Raw genomic sequence first — 26,569 nt, 5'->3', positions numbered from 1 at the left:
AAGTTTCACCTTTCATATACATGTACGAGGACTATAGCCTCTACCAACCCTATTTAGTGAAATGACACGTTACTTACAGTAAGACAGCTTGTGAAGTACACTGTAATATGGTGTATGATCTGATTACAGTTACTGTGACAAAATATTATCAACATTTCTATGTAATTTCAATATCATAAAAAGATATTATGATTGTTTCAGTATTATGATTATGGCTGTTTCAGTATTACATTATAGTTGTTTCAGTTTTATATTATAGTTGTTTCAGTATTATATTATAGTTGTTTCAGTATTATATTATAGTTGTTTCAGTATTACATTATAGTTGTTTCAGTATTTATATTATAGTTGTTTCAGTATTATATTATGGTTGTTTCAGTATTATATTATGGTTGTTTCAGTATTATATTATAGTTGTTTCAGTATTATATTATGAGTTGTTTCAGTATTATATTATAGTTGTTTCAGTAATATGTTATGGTTGTTTCAGTATTATAGTATGATTGTTTCAGTATTATATTATGGTTGTTTCAGTTTTATGTGATGATTGTTTCATAAGTAACTGAGCTCCAATTTTTAGGTTGGCATATTAAATTGTAATATGTGGATCTTGTGAACCCGACCACATCAATTTAAGGTTTATGTTAAATTCGTACAATTTTCCAGATTTTGAGGGGTTTTTTTCATCACTGACACACTTACATGTGTAAGAAGAGGTCAGACACATTTAATGGATGTGGAGCATGGTATAAAGTTACAGAGATTCATAGAGAAGGAGCACAAACTGGTACCGAATTATCAATACCTTTGATGTTGATCTTGTAAATTGTTGTATGCTGTTTAAGTTGATAGAATTGTTAAATGAAAACTAAAACAGTTATGTGCTGTATGGTTACAGCCAGACTGTCATCACTAATAATAGTTAGAATGATTTAGATATAAACAAAACTAATGTAGTCTTGAATCGTTATATATCAGGGACTCCATTTTACTGTCACTGTTAATGGGTATTAAGATCAGTATATCTTACCTTTTCTGGAAGCAATATTTGGGGACCGTCTGTCGCAATTGTCAGTTTAAATACAGGACACTGTTAGTCAGTCTGACCATTCCGTGGTGGTCTTCTGTCGGAGTAATCCTTCACCGTCTCGGTACGATGACTGACCTTTCCGGTTTGTGTCTGGACACTACATGCTTGACTTTTCGAAGGTAAGCATGCTGTCGTAACTTCGCTAGACGGACGTTTCTCACGGTCTAGTGTCTGGACTCAACAGGACGGACTTATATCGGAGGTCTAGTCTGGTGTCCTAGCTCAATAGGACTGACCTCTCGAAGCTCTGGTTTGGTGTCTGGACTCAACAGGACTGACCTCTCGAAGCTCTGGTTTGGTGTCTGGACTCAACAGGACTGACCTCTCGAAGCTCTGGTTTGGTGTCTGGACTCAACAGGACTGACCTCTCGAAGCTCTGGTTTGGTGTCTGGACTCCTTACTGAACTGAACTCTCGAACCTTTATCCCGTTGCCAGGACTTCAGCAGACTGACGTTTCTGGTCTGGTATCTGGACCGATCTCTCTAGTCTATTGTCTGAACTGATAGCTTACAGGTGTCGTTTTACCACACTGAACTTCCTGTCTTTGTGGTCTTCTTGAGTGACATTTCGATTCCGCGATAGGTTTATTTTTTCACCTGGATAATTGACCGACCCTCCTGTGTCGGACTAATGGTGAGGTTTTACTGGACATGGTGGTCTTTCTTGGTAACTACATATGCATATAATGATTATATGATAGGGGTAGGGAATCGATTGTACATGTACCACCAGAGTGCACGTGTCTTCGATTCAACATTAATTAATAATGGTTTAGACGTATGAATACATGTATATACAGTATACCACATACAGACAAGCCCCGTTTTTCCTGACCAGGTGTAATGATTTAACGGTCGGTTGGATTATTTCATCAATATATAGACATATTGCACTGCTATTTTAACAATAGAACCACGCTGATCGATTGTCTCAATAATTGAGGTTTTGTTATTTGATCATTTGTACAGGTAAGTTATTGGCAGGTAGTATTACGTTACAATAATACATATTGACCCAGCACCTGTTCTGTGGAAGTACATATAGAATCGCCGAGACATTGTAGGAACAGTATATACTGTATATGCTACTGCGGCCACTGTTATCATGTACACGGAACAAATATCGCTAATTGTACACAAAAGATAAATAAAGGTATAGAACTCGCATTTAAATAAAGGCCACTTAGATTTAACAAGTTGTAGCGATTTTGGTTTCAGTTTAAACAAAATGGGATAATTCTCTTTTTCTCTCTAAACCAGTCGTTTATATAATGATGTTATAATAAGAACCAAATGTGCTAAATTGCGAATGTCATTAGTGATAGGAAACCGAATTAATTCAATCAAAACAATTGGCTGTCACGTCACCAATCGTTGTTGTTTTTTACCCGCTCAACATTAAGTGTAAAAAAAATACATCAAGCCTACCGTTAATAGAAAATTCTAACGTCAGTATTGACCTCCTTTATATTAACAAAATAACTGATATAATTACGACATATTATTATCGTAAAATCGAAATGACTCATTTATGAGTCGAAACGATTTTCGTTGGAATACGGTGAACTGTCGGGGTTGTCTTTCTTCGCTCATAATATTAAGCATGGCCTTTACTCTGCAAAAACATAAAAACATAAAAAATAAAACTATCTAAGAAGATCGTTTTGTGGATTAGGAATCTTAATCGGGGCGAAATGACACAAATCTGTCACCGTAGATAGTACTTCTATTGTTCCATAATTTGACTACACGGCGAAAAAAAAAAAAAAAAAAAACGGTTTCCGGATGTCAAGCTTACTCTGCTGTACATGTGGAAATAACATTTTTGTGTGACACCTTGTGGCTTGTTCTTGGATTGAAGGCCAGTGTTGGTAATTCAAGGATTTTTAGGCTGTATGCCTAGGGTATTTCCTTAAATCCGGGTAATTGCTTGGTTGCCTTCGTCGCACAGTCCCGACCATATCAATAAGTTGTATTTGTACTACGGATGCCATATGGGTATTCGCGTACTCGAGATGTACTCTGACTAGTGTCTTGTACAGTTACGGATTGAGTTCATTGAGAAAATGAAAAGTTCGCTGTTTTAGTGGAAACATCGATTTTGCCTTTTTAACTTGAGTACTTTTGTATTCATCAAGAGTTAGAGACTGACCAATAACAGCGCCTGTCTTTCTTCCCTTTCCACTTTCTGTAATTCTTTGCCTTTAAGAAAATATTTTCTTTCATATTTTTGGGGATGAAATTTCAAAAACCATTTGTAAAGCTGATAGAAAGGTGGTTCAAATCAGCCCTTGGGTTTATCTAAATCGGTACACCCCTGTATGCATCTAGATAATTTGGTATCATCAGCAAAATGATAAGTTTTTGTTTGTATTGTGTCCGATAGGTCATTTATATGTATGGTGCACAAAGTTGGTCCTGAGGACACCTCGATGTAGTCAGACTGGTGATTTTTAGCGTGACTCCCCTGTTTAAGATGACGCTAACCGTCTATCAAAAAACTACTTGCTAATTCCATATGATATGACATTAAAGTGTTTTGTGTGGGACTGTATCGAACACCTTCCGAACATCCGTATAGAAGATATAAATATATGCAATCGATCGAATGGCCGTTCACTAATTGTTCTGTGGATTCATCCAAAACTTTTAAAAGTTGTAAATACGTTGACCTACCAGACAATCCAAGCTGTTGATTTGAAACGAATGTGTTTTTTATCACAGCAAGTGACGTAACTTAGCAGTATACTGGTCAATATTTTACAAACCATTGATGTCAAACTAATCTTTCTGTAACAACCTGGCTCGCATTTCTACCCCTTCTCAAATATAGCGTAATTGAGTTTGTTCCCCCTCATCTTGTACAATTTTTGTTTTCAGTAAGATGTTAAATAATTAACTTAGTCGTGATTCTGCTCTAGATTCTGCTGTTTTACTGAGAAATAAAGGAGGCAATTTATCCATTCCCGGCGGTTTATCAACTTTTAATTTTAGATTTTTTTTAGTAACAAAAATGCGATTTATTCTTATTTGTTTTATTGGAGAAATAATTTCTTTATTTGGAATAGTGGAGATTTTCGCTTAGTTTAAATAAATTGTATTGCAGATAAAAGCAAATGGGTTGGACAAAAGTTGTACAACTTACTTACGTCCTTTCCGTAACAAGGGAATATATACAAAATTCGTCACGCAACAGATTATTTTAACTTATATTGTATTTTAACGAAGACGGAAATAAAGACAGAAAGGGGCATTACAGTTAGGAACAGCAACGAAAACAGAATGTGGAGATTTGTAAGATGAAGAACATGTATGTGGTTTATCTGGTCTTGTCGACGTATGTAGACTGCTTTCTAATGTTCTAATGTTTCATTTCATCGTATTGTTCTGTTACAAACACATTTAAAGTATGATCCTTAGAGATGAGCTTTTTTTACTGTTATTCTGTTATCTGCAGGAGTTTTTAATACCTTGTTCTGCATACAGATCTCCGATTTCAGCTTGAGTTTTAGACTTCAATCTGACAAATTTCTAAGATGCTTTCGGATTGCATTTTGTTTCTGTTGATAATTTGTCTTTTAATCTTTTCTTGATTTTCTTAGTTTCCTTACTTTATTTCTGATTCGGCAGCATTCTTTTTTTTTTTTTACTTGATCGTTAGCATTTATTGTACGGTGGCTGATTTGTAATTTGTACGGTGGCTGATTTGTACGATGGCTGATCTGTCCGGTGGCATTTCGCCCCATAAAGACGAAAATTAAAAACCTTAATTTTCGTCTTTCCGCCCTGAAATAACGAAAATTAATAAACCTTAAGTTTCATCTTTTTGCCCCGAAAAAAACGAAAATTTACAAACCTTAAATTACGTCTTTACATCCCGAAAAGACGAAAGTTAGTAAGTTTAATCGCGTCTTTTCGCCCCATTTTTCGAAATGGCACAAATTAGCGACTGTGTTATTGCATTCTCTCCTTTTTTTTCTTATGACATCCTTTTATGTTTGGAACTTTTACCGGTACATGTTGATCTTCAAGTTCCATAAGTGTCCGGTCCAATCCAATTCTACGATGACTTTGCTTATTTTTATTTATTTATTTATTTATTCATATATATATATATTTGTAATAATTTTAATCAATAAATTGAAGCCAGAATGTGATCTTATAATGCTTTATGATTCCTGAATATCCCAGTTCTGTGAATAAAAAATACAGATTGACTACATCACCAGGTTTGGACATAGATGCTATCGATGTAGACTTCCAAGATTTCTGTCCTTTTTCAGGCTACGAGTTAAGCTGTGATAGGAAAATATTACTACTATGGTTACACTTGGACACGTACATGTAGTTATTTTGGATTCCAAATGATTAGATTTCCATTTCTTGAAACTGCGCAGTTAGTTTTGAATATAACTTCTTTTAAAATGATTTAGGTTAATGATGTTACATGTACGGATTCCTAATTCATTAGTTTGCAATTTGTTTTAATAACATCATTTCGCGTTTCACAATATCAGTTATCATAATTCAAACGCTTTGGTGTAATAATGAATATCATTAGTGATACAGAACACCATAAATTACATTCAATTAGGATTTGTTCATTATTAAAATGAAAGGAAAAACCACTTGCTGCACATTAGATCCGGTACCGTGTCACGATTCCGGATGTACAGACAGCTTGTAGTTTTATTAGAGTATTAAAATAAAAAAAAAATAGTTCCAATTATGAGTAATTCCAAACTAGAAAAAATATGATTTAATACATTTTTAATAACCAGTTTTGATGATGTTCCAGTACTGACTTCCTCTTTTGTGATATAAACAAAACAAATGATGAACACAACTATCTATTTCAGGTATGCGTTTTGTTGTAATGATGATAGTTGCTGTCGTCATATTTTGGATTTCTTTCTAATTTGGAACGAAATGTAGTATGAGCTGACTGAGTTTTCTTTCGTTCCTTCCCAATACATAAAACATGGATTCTTTACCGATAATATAAGTCATCGATAAATAATAAAAATAAACAAATAAACATTGGTGTCAATGCTCACTTTATCATGTAAATATTACTTGTAACATACGTATAACAAACCCCCACTTACTGGAACCCTTAGGGACCTGATCACTAGCTGGAGGAATACACGGTAGTTGAGTAATCTGAGATTGGTTATGGATCGTCAAGTCTATCACATCCTGAGTGATAATATTTAACCATACGTACGCATTGTGAAACACTACCGTCATTAATGACAGTAATAAAAAGGAAGATTAACACAGATTTACACATACTTTAATTTAGCTGTAATGGACAGATTGGACACGGATCTCAATCTGACGTCTACTTATTGTGTTACTACATGTACATTCATGTTCGCCATATATTCTTCAATGCCAGCACTATTAGATAAGTCACTTCCAGTACTGTCAGATAAGTCATTATCCACTGTTCACTACCAGTACTATTAGATAAGTCATTATCCACTGTTCACTACCAGTACTGTCAGATAAGTCATTATCCATTGTTCACTACCAGTACTGTTAGATAAGTCATTATCCACTGTTCACTACCAGTACTGTTAGATAAGTCATTATCCGCTGTTCACTACCAGTACTGTTAGATAAGTCATTATCGCCTGTTCACTACCAGTACTGTTAGATAAGTCATTATCAACTGTTCACTACCAGTACTGTTAGATAAGTCATTATCCACTGTTCACTAACAATACTATTAGATAAATCATTATTCACTGTTCACTACCAGTACTATTAGATAAGTCATTATCTGCTGTTCACTACCAGTACTGTTAGATAAGTCATTATCTGCTGTTCACTACCAGTACTGTTAGATAAGTCATTATCCACTGTTCACTACCAGCACTGTTATATAAGTCATTACCTCCGAGGTACTTGCAAAAGGTATGGAATGCATAAAGGGCCTGTGCCATAAGCGGATGTGGGGTTGGCTCTGTCTCATCGTCGCTGCCGTCGTCAGCTGCAGTTTCGGCAAAAGGCCACAACTCCTCTTTAGCAGCAATGTTGTCATCTAATATGGAATAATCGGTCACAGACTCGCTCATTGGTACGTTATCAGCGGCATGTACGTGTTCGGAGATCGGAGTCTGCATACGGGCGAGCGTAGCGAGGGGCAATTTACCATCATCGTTGTCATCGCCATCACCTGCCACAGCGGAGGAACCAACATTGGTGAGGCGCAATGTCTGTAACAATTGGCAATTGTTGCCTCTGTGACGCGGTTCTAGGCTGCTGATATGAGACAATGGGTATCAAGATCGGTGATGGTGACGGGCTGGCTGGTGTCCACGGCATGCATATATCTCATGACGACCCGCTTTCGGTAATGTACCTTCTGATTCTGCATGATTCCCTAGCCCATCGGCTGAGTTTTGGATGTTGTGTTCGGCGAAAGGAAGAACATATCAATGGCCTTTAAAGATTTTGATGTGTGGATGAGCCGGGCAGTTGTCGGTCACCGTGGCGATGTGTCGGTTCTGGTAGTTGAATTTCTTGTCCACGTTCTCTATTCAATTCAGGAAGATCCAGGAAGATCCATGCCTTTCTGTTGGTATTGTATTCAGTTCAGAGGGTGTTGACATTCTTGAAGCACTTGGGCTTTGCCGAATTATCGATTACAATAAGGGGCAACTTTTACGTACCAACCGTACCATCACAGCCAGGCGTTCTGCTTTTCTTTCCACCACTACAGTCGGATCCCTTGAAATAAAGCGTTTTGTCAGGCGTCAAGCACGGTAAAACAAACCAGTTTCGTCTGCGTTTAAGATTGACTTTAAACATATTTATTGTCCAAAAAAGGCACAAAGGATTTGGCACAAGTTATAACAACTTATGAAGCCATCTCCTATCAACAAAACATTTTACACAATTGATGACATAGACATTTACAAAGTCAAAGTTTAAATAAGTCATTTTTACATAAATATGCAAATAGTGATATAAAGATAGACTTGCATGTTTAAAATCTCTTGCTGGGTTTGATAGAAGCCTGCACATGTTCAAACACATAATTATTTACATCCAAGCCAAGTCTTCGTTACCAGAAAGTAACAAAAGCATTTAACATATCTGAACGTGCAGTGGAAATGTATTGACGCTCGAAAAGGAAATGGTATGCATTTTCACAAAAATGCCCACAATATGCATAGTTGCTGAGTTTTGGGAACATTTTGGGAGAGAGCTAATTTAAAAGATGATAGAGGTAGAGATTTGATAACATCATCTAAAGAGTTCCAGTTACTTAATGTAGAAGGTAAGAAAGATTTGTGTGTTGCAGAAAGTCGATAATTTGGAATCCTGAAGTTTTCCTTATTTCTTAAATCATATGGATTGTTATCACCTACTGAGGGGGGTAATAAATTTGATAGATAGCTTGGAGTCAAATTACTGTTCATCTTGTATAACAACTGCAGTTTTCTTCTGGCCCTTCTATCAGAAAGGAGTTCAAGTCCTGATTCAATATATAAAGATTCATTTGTCGCATAAGAAGGTAAACCAGTTATAATTCTCGCTGCTTCGCGCTGAGCCCGCTCTAACGTTTCTGAATCTATACCAGAGAGCAACCATCCCAAACCTCACACGCATATTCCAGGACAGGTAATATAAATGATTGATAAATTCTTAATAGAGCATCACGCTTTAGCAGATACCTAATTTTAATCAAGAGATATTTTTTTCCATTACTGATATATAAACTTCATCAATATGATCAGACCAATTTGCATTTGAATTGAAAGTCACTCCAAGATGTCTATGGGACCTTTTGAAATTCAAGAACTTTTCGTCAGAAATTAAATTAAGATCATCATCATTATCATCAGAATTTGATATAAAAATAACCTCAGTTTTGTCTGGATTAAAAGTAACTAGCTATGTTTTTGCCAACCTATTTATTTGTTCTAAATCTCTATTTAAAGCTAATTCTATTTCTCGACAAGAAGAAGATGATTTTTGGATAGAAGTATCATCAGGGAATAGACGAGCTGTTGATTCGAGTTCATCTGCTATATCATTCATATAAATGAGAAAAAGAAGAGGCCCGAGAATCGAGCCCTGGGGAACTCCGGCCCCTATCATACCAATATCAGAAGAAGTGCTGTTGATAAATACTTTCTGTTGTCTATTACTTAAATAGTTTTTAATCCAAGACAATATGTCACCGGAAATACCATATGAACTTAGCTTGACCAGAAGACCTTTATGCCAGACTCTGTCAAAGGCTTTAGATATGTCACAAAATATCATACAAGTGTGGTTTTTTTTTAAAATCTAAACAGATATTGTGATATATTTCTATTAGTTGATACATTGTTGAGTGACCAGGCATAAAACCTGCTTGGTACTGATAAAATAAATCATTTTCAAAAAAATTATTATACAAGTGCTTAAAAAGGACCCTTTCTAATACTTTGCCTACAGAAGACAGAAGAGAGATTGGACGATAATTGGATAAAGAATGCCTATTGCCCTTTTTAAAAAGGGGCATAACCTTAGCTACTTTCCAAATATTTCTAATATACAAGAAGATAGGGAAAAGTTGAAAAGAAGTTCAAGAGGTTTACAGACTGTATCAGCAGTGTACATTAGCATGAGGTGACTTACTCCATCCTCACCTGAAGCTTTCCCAAGTTTCAAATTTTTAAGTACATCACAAATTTCACTAGAGTTGACTATAACAGAATTTAAAAGGCTATTAGTTTTCGACTCCAGAATAGGCACTTCAGTATTGCTATTATCAATATTAGTGATACTATAAAAGTATTCATTCAACAGATTACATGTACATGTAGCTTTGTCTTTGTCATCAACATATAAATGACCAGAGCTTGGATCTAATAAAGTAGGAATAGACTCAGCTGTTCCTGAGTTTCCTATTAGTCGCTTAATTAATTTCCAATCATTTTTTGGATCCCCTGTATAATAATGATCAATGAGATCACCTACGTTTTCATAGAAATGCGTTTAAGATGTCCCTGCTGGTATAGTTGCTGGTGGTGGATCGTCGTTTTGTATCCTAGATGAACAGTAAGCACGTCGGGATGAGATGTCTCTCTTTAAACTCGTCAAGCCATATGTTTGTTTTTATTGCTTGATATAAAGTGAGTAAAGAAGTGAACAACAACGAAAACCACAGAATGCTGCGTGCTATATTTCTCTAAACACCCGGTCGTCGACACTAAATTTCACGGTAACAACACAAAAATACTATTTATATTTGTTTTGTCCTTTCACTGTCGTGATCTAACGTGTACCTGTAGTCAGTGGCCATATTCGGTGACAAAATTGTGTGATACTAAATGGAAATCAACCGAAGTAGAATCATTCATCGATATACTAACCTGGACTCGTGCAGTGTTGTGAATGCCGAGCCTCGAAACGGCGAGTTATTCATAGCGATGCATATTAACATTAATGTTCGATATCCGACTTACCACGTGGCCTATGCCAAATAATTCATAACAACATTTGCCGGTTGGTCTAATGGTTAGCTATAGGCGCTCCAACAATGGCTGCCTTGCAATGTGAGTTTGATACCTTGTAAGTTACAGATATATTTGATATCGCTGTACAGTTGTAACAGTCGACATGTCACATTTGATGTTTCTTCTACCAAGGTACACAGTCTAAAATACAGCATGACGCAGTTTTTTCACCCCATAACATCTGTACGTGCACAGTTTAATACATGTGTTTGTTTTGCATTCGCCTATTAACCATTGTAATTGAGAGAGGGAAACGTTATACAATTAGTGACTCTTCCAGATAAATACAGGGAATTGCTAACCTGTGATCTTCCCCGAACCCGGAGACCGAGGGAAATATCACCTTTCCCTACTACCATTTTAGCCAAGGATTTCAATGTTCACATAGGAAGGGATATGTATCGATCTCAAGTTGATATTGCGTTTTGTCAAGAACCGTCGAAGAGGTTTGGACCAATTAGACAACGATAATAGTCACAGTCAAATACTGTAACAACGTGTTGTGATACTCGAACGACATTTGATCACGTGATCGTTATTCTGACGTCATCGATCTCATTGGTGAACCACGACTTTGCTGTAACAAAAACTGCAAAAGCATCCATCGCAAGATTACGCAAACCATATGTTAAAATAAAACTAAAGAATGTTTTAGCAAAAGTCGTTATGGCTTAATAACGAGCATTGCTATTGCTGAATTACCAAGCTTTATCTGTCTCATCAGATTAGTAATGCCTGTTGTTGGATCGTGATAACATGCCTCAGAACTTTAAGTATTTGAGGAATATTAAGACAGTGAAGAGATGCATTAGGTGTTGTATTCCAATACAGTTAAAATTTACATTATTTGAAAAAGTTATTATACGACAATTTTAATACCAAACCCTTTATGGCCATGATATCAAACTGAGGACCGCAATCCGAAAGGTTTTTTATCCGGAAAAGGGCAGATGAAGGGTGTGTTATCAAAATGTTCATATTACCTAGTCTGTTACGAAAACTTAACTTATCAATAAAAACAAGAGAGGAAAAATTATATCCTTCATTTTATCATAGCGTCTGTATAGATACTCAAAATTCTATGTAGAAGTGTCATGCACGTTTTATTGCATGTGGTCAAACAAAACATAATCATTGTCAGTAAGAACATTTAAACATGTCAATACGCAACGAAATTTGTCTTCTATCTATAATCTAGTCACAAATAGTATTTTTTTCCCTTTTTATGCATACTTTTAGTTGGTACATGTTGGTATGTTTAGTTGGTACACGTTGGTATGTTAAGTTGATACACTTTGGTATGTTTAGCTGTTACACGTTGGTATGTTTAGTTGTTACACGTTGGTATGTTTAGCTGTTACACGTTGGTATGTTTAGCTGTTACACGTTGGTATGTTTAGCTGTTACACGTTGGTATGTTTAGCTGTTACACGTTGGTATGTTTAGCTGTTACACGTTGGTATGTTTAGTTGTTACACGTTGGTATGTTTAGTTGTTACACGTTGGTATGTTTAGCTGTTACACGTTGGTATGTTTAGCTGATACATGTTGGTATGTTTAGTTGGTACACGTTGGTATGTTTAGTTGTTACACGTTGGTATGTTTAGTTGGTACACGTTGGTATGTTTAGTTGGTACACGTTGGTATGTTTAGTTGGTACACGTTGGTATGTTTAGTTGGTACACGTTGGTATGTTTAGCTGTTACACGTTGGTATGTTTAGCTGTTACACGTTGGTATGTTTAGTTGGTACACGTTGGTATGTTTAGTTGTTACACGTTGGTATGTTTAGTTGTTACACGTTGGTATGTTTAGCTGTTACACGTTGGTATGTTTAGCTGTTACACGTTGGTATGTTTAGTTGGTACACGTTGGCATGTTTAGTTGGTACACATTGGTATGTTTAGTTGTTACATGTCGGCATGTTTAGATGTTACACGTTGGTATGTTTAGCCGATACATGTTGGTATGTTTAGTTGGTACACGTTGGTATGTTTAGCTGTTACACGTTGGTATGTTTAGTTGTTACACGTTGGTATGTTTAGCAGATACATGTTGGTATGTTTAGTTGGTACACGTTGGTATGTTTAGCTGGTACACGTTGGTATGTTTAGTTGGTACACGTTGGTATGTTTAGTTGTTACACGTTGGTATGTTTAGTTGGCACATGTTGGTATATTTAGCTGTTACACGTTGGTATGTTTAGCTGTTACACGTTGGTATGTTTAGCTGTTACACGTTGGTATGTTTAGTTGTTACACGTTGGTATGTTTAGTTGTTACACGTTGGCATGTTTAGCTGTTACACGTTGGTATGTTTAGTTGTTGCATATTGGTATGTTTAGTTGGTACACGTTGGTATGTTTAGTTGTTACACCTTGGTATATTTATTTGTTACACGTTGGTATGTTTAGCTGATACACGTTGGTATGTTTAGTTGTTACACGTTGGTATGTTTAGTTGGTACACGTTGGTATGTTTAGTTGTTACACGTTGGCATGTTTAGCTGTTACACGTTGGTATGTTTAGTTGTTACATGTTGGTATGTTTAGTTGGTACACGTTGGTATGTTTAGTTGGTACATGTTGGTATGTTTAGTTGTTACACTTTGGTATGTTTAGCTGATACACGTTGGTATGTTTAGTTGTTACACGTTGGTATGTTTAGTTGGTACACGTTGGTATGTTTAGTTGTTACACGTTGGTATGTTTAGTTGGTACATGTTGTTATGTTTAGCTGATACACGTTGGTATGTTTAGCTGATACACGTTGGTATGTTTAGCTGATACACGTTGGTATGTTTAGCTGATACACGTTGGTATGTTTAGCTGATACACGTTGGTATGTTTAGTTGTTACACGTTGGTATGTTTAGTTGGTACACGTTGGTATGTTTAGTTGGTACATGTTGGTATGTTTAGTTGTTACACGTTGGTATGTTTAGTTGTTACACGTTGGTATGTTTAGTTGGTACATGTTGGTATGTTTAGTTGTTACACGTTGGTATGTTTAGTTGGTACATGTTGGTATGTTTAGCTGCTACACGTTGGTATGTTTAGTTGGTACACGTTGGTATGTTTAGTTGGCACATATTGCTATGTTTAGTTGTTACACGTTGGTATGTTTAGCTATGACACTTTGGTATGTTTAGTTGGTACATGTTGGTATGTTTAGTTGGTACACGTTGGTATGTTTAGTTGTTACACGTTGGTATGTTTAGTTGGTACACGTTGGTATGTTTAGTTGTTACACGTTGGTATGTTTAGTTGGTACACGTTGGTGTGTTTAGTTGGTACATGTTGGTATGTTTAGTTGGTACACGTTGGTATGTTTAGTTGTTACACGTTGGTATGCTTAGTTGTTACACGTTGGTATGTTTAGTTGGTACACGTTGGTATGTTTAGTTGGTACACGTTGGTATGTTTAGTTGGTACACGTTGGTATGTTTAGTTGGTACACGTTGGTATGTTTAGTTGGTACACGTTGGTATGTTTAGTTGGTACACGTTGGTATGTTAAGTTGGTTGGTACACGTTGGTATGTTTAGTTGGTTGGTACACGTTGGTATGTTTAGCTGTTACACATTGGTATGTTTAGTTGGTACACGTTGGTATGTTTAGTTGTTGCATATTGGTATGTTTAGTTGTTACACGTTGGTATGTTAAGCTGTTACACATTGGTATGTTTAGCTGTTACACATTGGTATGTTTAGTTGGTACACGCTGGTATGTTTAGTTGGTGTACGTTGGTATGTTTAGTTGGTACATGTTGGTATGTTTAGTTGTTACACGTTGGTATGTTTAGTTGGTTGGTACACGTTGGTATGTTTAGTTGGTTGGTACACGTTGGTATGTTTAGTTGTTACACGTTGGTATGTTTAGTTGGTTGGTATGTTTAGTTGGTTGGTACACGTTGGTATGTTTAGTTGGTACATGTCGGTATGTTTAGTTGTTACACGTTGGTATGTTTAGTTGTTACACGTTGGTTTGTTTAGCTGTTACACGTTGGTATGTTTAGCTGTTACACGTTGGTATGTTTAGTTTGTACATGTTGATATGTTTAGTTGTTGCATATTGGTATGTTTAGTTATTACACGTTAGTATGTTTAGCTGTTACTCGTTGGTATGTTTAGTTGGTACACGTTGGTATGTTTAGTTGGTACACGTTGGTATGTTTAGCTGTGACACGTTGGTGTGTCTAGTTGACACACGTTGGTATGTTTAGCTGTTACACGTTGGTATGTTTAGCTGTGACACGTTGGTATGTTTAGCTGTGACACGTTGGTATGTTTAGCTGTGACACGTTGGTATGTTTAGTTGATACACGTTGGTATGTTTAGTTGATACACGTTGGTATGTTTAGCTGTTACACGTTGGTATGTTTAGTTGGTACATGTTGGTATGTTTAGCTGGTACACGTTGGTATGTTTAGTTGTTACACGTTGGTATGTTTAGTTGGTACATGTTGGTATGTTTAGTTGTTACACGTTGGTATGTTTAGTTGGTACACGTTGGTATGTTTAGTTGTTACACGTTGGTATGTTTAGTTGGTACACGTTGGTATGTTTAGTTGGTACACGTTGGTATGTTTAGTTGGTACACGTTGGTATGTTTAGTTGGTACACGTTGGTATGTTTAGTTGTTACACGTTGGTATGTTTAGTTGGTACATGTTGGTATGTTTAGTTGTTACATGTTGGTATGTTAAGTTGGTACACGTTGGTATGTTTAGTTGTTACACGTTGGTATGTTTAGTTGGTACACGTTGGTATGTTTAGTTGTTACACGTTGGTATGTTTAGTTGGTACACGTTGGTATGTTTAGTTGTTACACGTTGGTATGTTTAGTTGTTCATGTTGGTATGTTTAGTTGGTACAAGTTGGTATGTTTAGTTGGTACATGTTGGTATGTTTAGTTGTTCATGTTGGTATGTTTAGTTGGTACACGTTGGTATGTTTAGTTGGTACACGTTGGTATGTTTAGTTGGTACATGTTGGTATATTTAGTTGGTACACGTTGGTATGTTTAGTTGGTACATGTTGGTATGTTTAGTTGTTACACGTTGGTATGTTTAGTTGGTACACGTTGGTATGTTTAGTTGGTACACGTTGGTATGTTTAGTTGGTAAACGTTGGTATGTTTAGTTGGTACACGTTGGTATGTTTAGTTGTTACATGTTGGTATGTTTAGTTGGTACATGTTGGTATGTTTAGTTGTTACACGTTGGTATGTTTAGTTGGTACACGTTGGTATGTTTAGTCGTTACATGTTGGTATGTTTAGTTGGTACACGTTGGTATGTAAAGCTGTTACACGTTGGTATGTTTAGTTGGTACACGTTGGTATGTTTAGTTGGTACACGTTGGTTTGTTTAGTTGGTAAACGTTGGTATGTTTAGTTGGTACACGTTGGTATGTTTAGTTGGTACACGTTGGTATGTTTAGTCGTTACATGTTGGTATGTTTAGTTGGTACACGTTGGTATGTAAAGCTGTTACACGTTGGTATGTTTAGTTGGTACACGTTGGTATGTTTAGTTGGTACACGTTGGTTTGTTTAGTTGGTAAACGTTGGTATGTTTAGTTGGTACACGTTGGTATGTTTAGTTGTTACATGTTGGTATGTTAATTGGTACATGTTGGTATGTTTAGTTGTTACACGTTGGTATGTTTAGTTGGTACCCGTTGGTATGTTTAGTTGTTACATGTTGGTATGTTTAGTTGTTACACGTTGGTATGTAAAGCTGTTACACGTTGGTATGTTTAGTTGGTACACGTTGGTATGTTTAGTTGGTACACGTTGGTATGTTTAGTTGTTACATGTTGGTATGTTTAGTTGGTACACGTTGGTATGTAAAGCTGTTACACGTTGGTATGTTTAGTTGGTACACGTTGGTATGTTTAGTTGGTACACGTTGGTATGTTTAGTTGGTAAACGTTGGTATGTTTAGTTGGTACACGTTGGTATGTTTAGTTGTTACATGTTGGTATGTTTAGTTGGTACATGTTGGTATGTTTAGTTGTTACACGTTGGTATGTTTAGTTGGTACACGTTGGTATGTTTAGTTGGTACACGTTGGTATGTTTAGTTGTTACATATTGGTATGTTTAGTTGTTACATGTTGGCATGTTTAGTTGTTACATGTTGGTATGTTTAGCTGTGACACGTTGGTATGTTTAGTTGGTAAACGTTGGTATGTTTAGTTGGTACACGTTGGTATGTTTAGTTGTTACACGTTGGTATGTTTAGTTGGTAAACGTTGGTATGTTTAGTTGGTACACGTTGGTATGTTTAGTTGGTAAACGTTGGTATGTTTAGTTGTTGCATATTGGTATGTTTAGTTGTTACACGTTAGTATGTTTAGCTGTGACACGTTGGTATGTTTAGTTGGTACACGTTGGTATGTTTAGTTGTTACATGTCGGTATGTTTAGTTGTTACACGTTGGTATGTTTAGTTGTTACATGTTGGTATGTTTAGCTGTGACACGTTGGTATGTTTAGTGGGTACGTGTTGGTATGTTTAGTTGTTACACGTTGGTATGTTTAGTTGGTACACGTTGGTATGTTTAGTTGGTACACGTTGGTTTGTTTAGCTGTTACACGTTGGTATGTTTAGCTGTGACACGTTGGTCTGTTTAGCTGTTATACTTTAGTTTATTTAGCTGAAACATGTTGGTATCTTTGTATAGGCATCGCGAGACTGATATATATTTCATTTTGTATGAACATAAAAATGCATGACTCCACCTAATTTTTAGTTGTCCGGAGTATTTTTTCATCCGTAAAACACGATTTTCAAAATATCTCTCACTGAAACTGCTTCCGACTGATGACTCGCTGACGCTCTAAAGGATGTGATCACTGGAAACACACATTCAGATAACGAACATTGCAGTTTATTCTTAATGAATTATAATTTATAACACAATTTTACAGAACAATTTTGTATCCATTGTCAGCGAACTGCTATAAAAAGTCAACATTATACGTTTGAACAATATAAAAATTATAATTAATAGAAAAATCTATATGATGTAATCGGGATGTACACTCAGTTGAATAAATTTAAGCTCATATTTGATTGATTTCTTTCGAGTGAATTAATGTAAAATGCATGAAATGCCAAAAGCAACAGAACAACACTTTTTAATAACATTGTACATTCGGCAACCTGATAACAACGAGTCGTTTAATATTGGTATCAAACTCATTTCTTGATTACGGTTTCGAATGTGAACATCAGTAATTAATTGCAGGGATATATTACGATGACTGATTTGTGCCATTTCGTCGTTTCGTCTTTTCGCCCCGAAAAGAGGAAAATCAAATATCTTTATTCTCGTCCTTTCGTCTTTTCGCCCCGAAAAGACGAAACATCATACACGCAAAGACGCAATAAATGCACGCAAATAAGCAACTTTAATTCTTGTCTTTTCGGGTTCATAATTTCGACTTTTCGACTTTTCCCCCGAAAAGACGAAAATTGACAAACGTTAATTTTCGTCTTTTCGGGGCAAAAAGTCGAAAAGACGAAATGTAAATTTTGTTAATTTCGTCTTTTCGGGACGAAAAAACGAAAGGACGAAATGGCACAAATCAGCCACCCGTAAAAAATGGGAGCATATGTATCTCATATATTACTCATATCATTTGTTTCAGTCAATAAACTTTTATGAATATTTTGATAAAAATGTTGAAATTTAACGTGTCGAGTTGTTCTTCTTTTAAGGATTACAATATCAGTTCTAATGGCCGCTAATACATATTAGTAACTACAAAATCATAAAAATAGTATCATTCATTCAACGCCCTATTGTTCTAGCCCATATCCAAGATTAAATGCTCTTTGCTAGAATTCGATTGCAATGTGTATATAAGCTGTGACGTGTCAACAGAAATAATAGAAAGAACAACACTTAAGAAAGATACCCTTATATGACACGTATTGTCTGTGTGTTCTCATATCATAAGGTGACCTTTACATGAATGCTAAAGTGGATATTAAAACGACATATACTTAACGATCGTTCCATAGGCTGGCCCTGTATTTGTTCTCTATCAAACAATAGGATTTGAAAAACAAATCTTCGATTTTTTTTTTTTAAAAGAGCTGCAAGGAAATTATCGTTAGCAATCTCAATTGTTTACATTTAATACTTCTGCACAAGAATGACAAAATAAAAGATAAATATTTACATAATTTCTGTGTACAAAGGCTTTGGAAATGGTACATTAATAAACGGATTTTCCAAACTGTCATTTTGTCATCATTAAATCTCACAAATACCATATAATCTTTTCAATCTACAAACGCAAACATAGGGAGGATAACCACTATGTTGAAATCTATAAATACAATACAGGGCCAAATACTGACAGCCAATTTGCTACACACATGCGTACTAGGAAGCGATAATGCACATTCTTCCGAGATTGAATGTGAATATATTCTGACATTACAGTTTGGTTGGGCGCAGGTAGATGACAAAAATGGCCCGACAGTAACAGGAATGTTGGTGAATTCCAGCTGAATATTGAAATATGAAGAAAAAGTAAATTAAATGTGATGAACTAAAAGCAATTTTGTCTTCTCTTAATGGCTATTGTCCGATGTGCTGTCGAGGGATGGCACAGCACTCGAGCAAAATAAGGCCTTTACATCCTCCCCGAAATCTGACCAGCTATTGATATTAAAAAAAATGAAAAAAAAATGCACGATTTTTGACAGTTATAGAGCTAACTTTTGTGTACTTACTCCTTTTTAATTGTTGATTGTTACTGAACATTATATCAGCACATCTTAAGAGTTACGTGTCCCGAATATGATGTATTTATGAAACATAACATGGCAGGAACGTTTTTTCTGTCATCGGGGACCAAATCAGCAGGCCTAGGATGTCAGATATCAGGGAATGTATTGTATTTGATGTGATGTGATTTGATGTCTTTTTGTTTTGAATGTAAAAAAAAAAAAAAAAAAAATAGAAAAAACAACAACTTTATTAGGCATCCTTTGGTGTATAGCTATCAAAAGTTAAGAAATTAAAGATGACTCTGTTCTTTATCTATATATTCCAAATCATTCTAATGTAAACATAAATTTAATTGATTTTGAGCACCTCTTTGAAGATATGTAATTAGTTACTGTTATTCACAGCCACAATGAAATAAAAACAATTCCATTCAATCCCTATATGTTTTGTTTCAGTAGTAAGATAGCCTTTGTATGTCATCCTTTGCTGGATTATTACACCTTTTATAATGAATTTAGGGCAGCACAACATAAAATAATGTATGTAATTAATAACTATATACGTATGGAGCGATGTATTTATATACATGTTGAATGGGAAACCTCCTGCCTGAGGTCAATTTATATACAATGGTACATTTGGTTTTAATGATGGAGAAATAAAACTGATTGAAAAAAGCCCAAACAAAAACAAAAACAAAACCAAACAAAAGTAAAAGAAAATAACACGAAGTCGGTGTATTCCATCGGTGCAGTTTTGATTAACACTACAAAATGTTCCCGAGTTTTATCATTGATACTTATAATGTTTACTACAGACTCAAAATCGATACAACAAACTTCAATGTTTATTATTAAACATGTACATGTGCAAACAAGTCACTTACAAATATGTTACCTACAAACATTAAACTCACATTTGCAAGCATGTAACAAACAAATGTGTAACCGAAACTTCTGTACCGACCAGACAAACACGTTACTTACAAATTATGTAACATACAACCATGTCATCATCAAACGTTAATCTTCCAAGTACGAACATGTTACTAACAAATGTGTTACAAACTTGTAACCGACAGAGCATTATTGACGACGCTTAACACATCAGTATGAACTGTACAACTCATGATAATACAACCGCCAAACGTATAACCGACACAGGCATAACCAACAAACAATATTACAGACAAGCGTATAACCGACAAACGTATAACCGTTAAAAATATAACCGACAATCGTATAATTGACAAACGTATAACCGATAAACATATAAGCGACAAACATATAAACGTCACACATATAACCGACAAATGTATTACTGACATACGTATAACCGACACACGTATAAGCAACAAACGTATAACCGACAAACATATAACCGATAAACATATACTCGAGAAACATATAACCGAAAAACGTATAACCGACAAACGTATAACCGACAAACATATAACCGACAAACGTATAACCGACAAACATATATAACCGACAAACGTATACTTGAAAAACATATGACATATTGCATTTTACCAGCAAAAATATAACTAACAAGCATATTACCAAGAAGCTTTAAGCCTACATGTACAAGCATATTATCGACAAACTTTTAACCTGCATACAGATATAAATACAACCGGAAAAAAAAATAACCTGCAAGACTATAACATGCATTTAATCGACAAGCATATCAGCGTTAAATATATAACCTAAATACATATAACCGAAATACATATAACCGAAATACATATAACCGAAATACAAAACATTGTACATATTAGCGATAGGCATATCAACGACAAACATATTTTTTGCAAACATATAACCGATATACATATAACTGGCAAGCATATTAACAACAAACCTATTAACGACAGACATATTAACGACAAACATGTAACCGACAAATATGTAATTGGCAATGGATTTAAAACAGACAAGCATATAACCGACATGTATCATTTATCAATTAACATATAACCGCCAAGCTTTAACCGTTAATCATGTAATCAACAATCAAATTACCGACAAATATGCAGTATAACCGACAAGCATATTACCGGTATGCATAATGTCAACCGGCACAAATATCACCGACAATCATGTATGCAATAAGCATATTACTGGCACACAAAACAAATGAACAAATAACCGATTAAATGTCACCGATATTCGTATAACCGATATACATTAAAACCGATATAAAAACAACCGATGAAATACAACCAATATACAAATAACCGATAGACATGTAAGCGACAAACGTATTACATGTACCGACAAACGTATAACCGACAAGCATAAACCGACAAACGTATAACCGACAAGCATATACCGACAAACGTATAACCGACAAGTATATTTCTGACAAACGTATAATCGACAACTGTATTGCTGAAAAAAATGTCCTATCTTTTACATTTCAATTTCGTTGTTTTCTGAAAAACTCTATGCTATGTATGTTTTATAATCCTGTTGTCCCTTGGAGCATTGGAGAAACCTACAAATGTAAACTTGAAACAATACATCAAAAATAACACATCAGCACCATGAAAGATCACAGAAAACAACACGTTAGGCCTACCTAAATGTAAACGAAGCAATATTTCTAGCTTAAAATCGATAACATGAAAACACAGTACATTGTATAAATTAATGAAACGAAAGAAAGTCAAGCAATATCTTTAATTTCATGGATGATACCTGCCATGTTCATATTCGGTTGAAAGCGTCTGTAACTAACTTTCCATATTGATACAAGGTAAAGAGCACGCAAATATTACACAGGGAAAACAGCTTTTAACAGGCCGCCAAGAGTGATAAAACGCGATGATAAAACATATTATTGTGTATATATACAAGGTACATGGTAATTAGTATTCCAAAAACAACACACAAGCACGAACAATGCCTTAAAAGAAAATACATCTTTGTGAAAAGTTACAGTTTCCTCACCATTCGTTTGCTGATACATTGTTTTATTGTTTACTGATGATGTTTTGTGAAATGAACACCAGTTCTATAATATCCATTCTAGTAGTTGGCTTCAACACTAGTATCAGCATTGTCGTTCAGGTTCTAGTAGATATAGTCTGTTCAATGTGAATACGATTTCGTTTCTTTGAACACAGGAGAAAGGACATAAAATGTTCCTTGAACCTTTGATTGTTGTATGCGTACAGGAATGGGTTAAATGCTGCTTTGGTCCAAAGCAACCAGTTGAGGAACTCGTACAAGTTTTCATTAACGCATGCCTCACATGCTGATATAATGATAGTAGTTATAGTGTAAGGAGCCCATGTGACGGCAAATACGATCACCAATAGTCCCAGACTTTTTGCTGCCTTGGTATGGTTCCGGACAGAACGTATCTTTTGGACATCCTTGTTTTTTGGGCCACCTGAATCTTCAGCCTTCTGCTTTCCTGGTCCGTCAACAAGTTTACATTGCTGATTGCTTTTTGTCGTTGGTGTGGCTTCATTCACTGGATAATTAACACTAGTACTGGTTACCGGAATACTGGAAGGCTGGTATTTAGGTAAAGCGGTTGAATCCGCCTTTATTCGTATACGTTTACGTATCTTCAAATATATAATCAAGTTCAATGCACTTATACATATGAAAGGAATACCAAACTCAATGACAGCAGTCGCCATTGTGAAATCGAAATTATGTGCAAATTGCACATCACAATCTCCAGGTTCATTTGTGTTTTCTCCTGTCCAAATGTCCCAACCAATGATCGCGGGACTGTACAACAGGAACGATATGACCCACGATATTGTGATTTTGATATACGCGACAGTATTGTTTTCCTTGTAGATATATTGTGGACCTAGATTAAGCAGTAGGAGTCGGTCGAAGCTGAGGATGATCATGATGATGACAGCTTCAAGGCATAGCGTGAAGTCGATCACCATGTACGCTTTACAGAAGTGGTAGCCGAAGGGCCAAGTGTGGGTCTTTAGAGTATATACGGCATAGAAAGGCATACTAACGCAGCCCAGTAGTAGATCTGTCACGGCTAAGTTCACGATATAAATGTTGTAAGCTGTGCGAAGCTTGCTGTCTTTGATGAAAGCTGCAATGGTAAACACATTGCCCACAATTGCTACAATAATGACAATAGCAATGGTGATTCCTAATGGGACTACAGTTCTCAGTCCAAATTGCCCATCCTCTTCCTCACTGACTATATTACTTGTTACGTTCTTCGCCATATTTCACAGCATTTATCAAACTACTTTCAATGTTCTGTTCTACAAAATTGATTACTGTTTTTCATATATAACCATCAAAGCATTATTAAGGACTTCACAGTTTTTCGAGAGCAATCATGCCAGTACCATTACACTGTAGTGTGTCTTTAACGATGTAGCTATAATATGTTTCGTCAACATACGCTGAGCAGTCACTGTATTCACTTCACCATCAGAATAGAAGGTCTACCCACTGTCCATTAGCATCCACAGGCTTTGCTGAAAACAGTCAACAAGATAAGGTAAATACCGGTCAATGTAAATAATATTTAAAAAGCAAAAACGCATCGCAATAAATCTAGACTGCTGTCACATGCAGCTATGTGCTGTAGCATTCTTACCAGAGTGGTTTAAAAGTATGATGTTTTGTAAGAAGGAAATTAATGTGTGTTCATTTCTTTTAAAGAACCCCTTGGTAATTTAGATTTTCATGTCAATGTAGCACTTCAAAAACTGAAGTAATCATATATGTTAAGAACTCATTTAAAACAGTTTTGAAGTGGAAATGTTATGTTAACTAGCTGAAGCTTAAAAGGAAACATTTAATAAGTACCATGCCTAGATCAGACAGTTTTGATATTACCCTTAAATGAGCCTGTCTTTTATACTAGAACTAATATATTTTCCTTTTGTATTTATAATTAATGAAAACCATCATAAACTTTTAACATGGAGAAACATCTTACCTTAAAGGCTGATATCGGTCCCCAAGGAGAAGAGAAGTTCGAGCTACAGTCATCAGATCACAGATGATTACACGAGTCTAGTGGACAGCTACACGCAGTAGCCACACAACAGATACATTATCAATGATTCCAGCAGCGTTGTGTCGTTCTATATATGTTTGGTCCACTGTGCTGATCCATACACAATAACAATTGGTCATGTGTTAACCAATCACAAAGCTAGAAGGGGATTTCATCTTTAAAACCAAGGTTCAGATGTTCAGAAGGTGATACGTTAAATGACTTGATCAGTGAGAATTGCACATCTCCTTTACTTCAAATCCGAAGTGTGTACTCTTTAAAATATGGAGGTAGGAAGAGACTGAAAAATGTTATAGTTTCAGAAAGTTTGGCCAATTTACTTTTACCAGAAATGATCATATCTGGATTTCAATTGTTGTTGTTGTTGTTGTCGTTGTTGTTAAACTGTCACTAGTCTAATCACCTTTTTAACAACTGGGCCTTGAGCTCATGTTAACAACTGTTAACCAAACAAAGGCTGTTCGCTTTGTTATAAAAGCTATACGTAGGTGACAATGTAATATCTTAATCGTTATTATTATTATTATCGTTTGGTTATTCTGAAATTACATCCTTCAAGCCTCAAAGTTTTCTATTTTGTTTCTTGAGTAACTATGGTGATCTTTACTTTGATTGTATCATTATCAATACCCAATGAGACCACCTCTTTTATCTGTATATCTATTTTTATTCAGAGGAACCTGCATAGTAAGTTTATTATTGACCGTGATAAAATTAAGGAGTAACCATTATAACTTATAACATAAGTGTATGTTAGTTCGTTAGATTTGCATGGTGCTGTACAGTGGTATGTTTTCTGTAGACGTAGAATATTGCATATCTGCAATGAAAGTAGTCATACATTTAGTCAAGGTTATTTCATGATATGGTATACCATGAAGGTCTTTGTGGCGGTTTTTATGTCAACCCCACTAAGGCTAGCATAGGTTCTTGTATGTTTTTATCTACATTTTGAAATTGATTGTATTTGCTATTATTGTATGGGTGCAACTACTTTGCAATCATAAACAATTATTTCATGTTAGAAGCCATTAGGTGGCTTTCTCAGTAATAAATTTAAATGTCACCCTGGTGGGTGGCCATTTCAATTTCATATACTTGTCGGAGTTATTCTTGATATATGTGGAGGGGCATAAAGTGTAGATTTACCATCATCATTGAGTAAATAGAAACCAGTTAACAATTGCGTCAAAGTAAAAAGACATATTCCATTTGTCAAGGTAGCACAAGATGGACATTACTTGTATATATGTCTCCTTAACATATGTGTATGCTATTTACATACGCTTTACATGCTAGAAATAATGAAAAGGTCATTATCAAGTAAAGTCTGAGAAAACATTGGTGGGGATATGTATGATATTCTTTATATTACGATGCTGTAACCCTTTCGGTACTAATACCATGAAATGTATTTTGAGTTGGATTTCATATACGAATATTTCATTTCAAGATTCAGACACAATTGTTATCTTCATGTATATTGGAACCAACAAGCTTGATAGTCATATGTGTATAAATAGAGATTGCTTATTTCGACTTTATCAACGTTAGATATGTTTGAAAATGTGGAAAATCTAAGATCTCACAAACTTTCACCCCATATAATTGACGATATTGATGGCATCACAATTTGATTTAAACGCAGATGTCATTACACGAAAAATGTATGTGAAAATATTCAGACATATGTTTACTTAAAAAGAAATAACTTTAAAAGAAGGAAAAGAATCTAGTTCAAAATTGAGTAATGCGATAAGAAATCCAAGCAGAGTTGTAGGTTTACCATATGCTTTAGAAAATCATTCGTTTTTGAACCATCATTGACGTTTACGATTAAATGATAAAAATTCGTGACTATTTTTCAAAATTACATACAGGGATTGAAAATATGCAAATATCAATAAGATTCTAAAGTAAGCTTGAAATGATTTTTAGCTCAGATAATTTTTTAAGTATTTCGTGGAAATTGCCTAATGTTTTATACCCCTATAGGAATCAATACTAGATGCATTTTATAACATAATGATCCGTTTATTATCACAAATTAGAATAGATATCAAAACAACTTAATACTAGTTTTATGTAAAATACGGACATTTCTTTTGTGAAAGTGTAGATGTATTTACTGTTAGTACTGACTTTCGATGAAACTATACAACCTACTCAGTATCCTTAGTCATACAG

At 35.3% G+C, this 26,569-nt stretch overlaps 1 protein-coding gene across 1 annotated transcript; it reads right to left on the bottom strand.

Moving 5' to 3' along the window:
* Positions 1–19,586: 19,586 nt before the first annotated feature.
* On the bottom strand, positions 19,587–23,918 carry LOC117329160 (histamine H3 receptor-like). Its single transcript, XM_033886914.1, has one exon. The coding sequence runs from the start codon at positions 23,574–23,576 to the stop codon at positions 22,428–22,430; it is 1,149 nt and encodes a 382-aa protein (XP_033742805.1). The 5' UTR covers positions 23,577–23,918; the 3' UTR covers positions 19,587–22,427.
* Between the last annotated feature and the right edge of the window lie 2,651 nt (positions 23,919–26,569).

The sequence above is a fragment of the Pecten maximus genome, chromosome 6 (assembly GCF_902652985.1).
Source record: "Pecten maximus chromosome 6, xPecMax1.1, whole genome shotgun sequence".
NCBI classification, from domain to species: Eukaryota; Metazoa; Mollusca; class Bivalvia; order Pectinida; family Pectinidae; genus Pecten; species Pecten maximus.
The sequence above is the reverse complement of the archived record's forward strand: the minus strand, read 5'-3'. Positions and strand labels throughout refer to the sequence as shown.

Coding starts and splice junctions, on each gene's coding strand:
- LOC117329160 (XM_033886914.1), bottom strand. CDS start 23,576: ATGGCGAAGAACGTAACAAGTAATATAGTCAGTGAGGAAGAGGATGGG.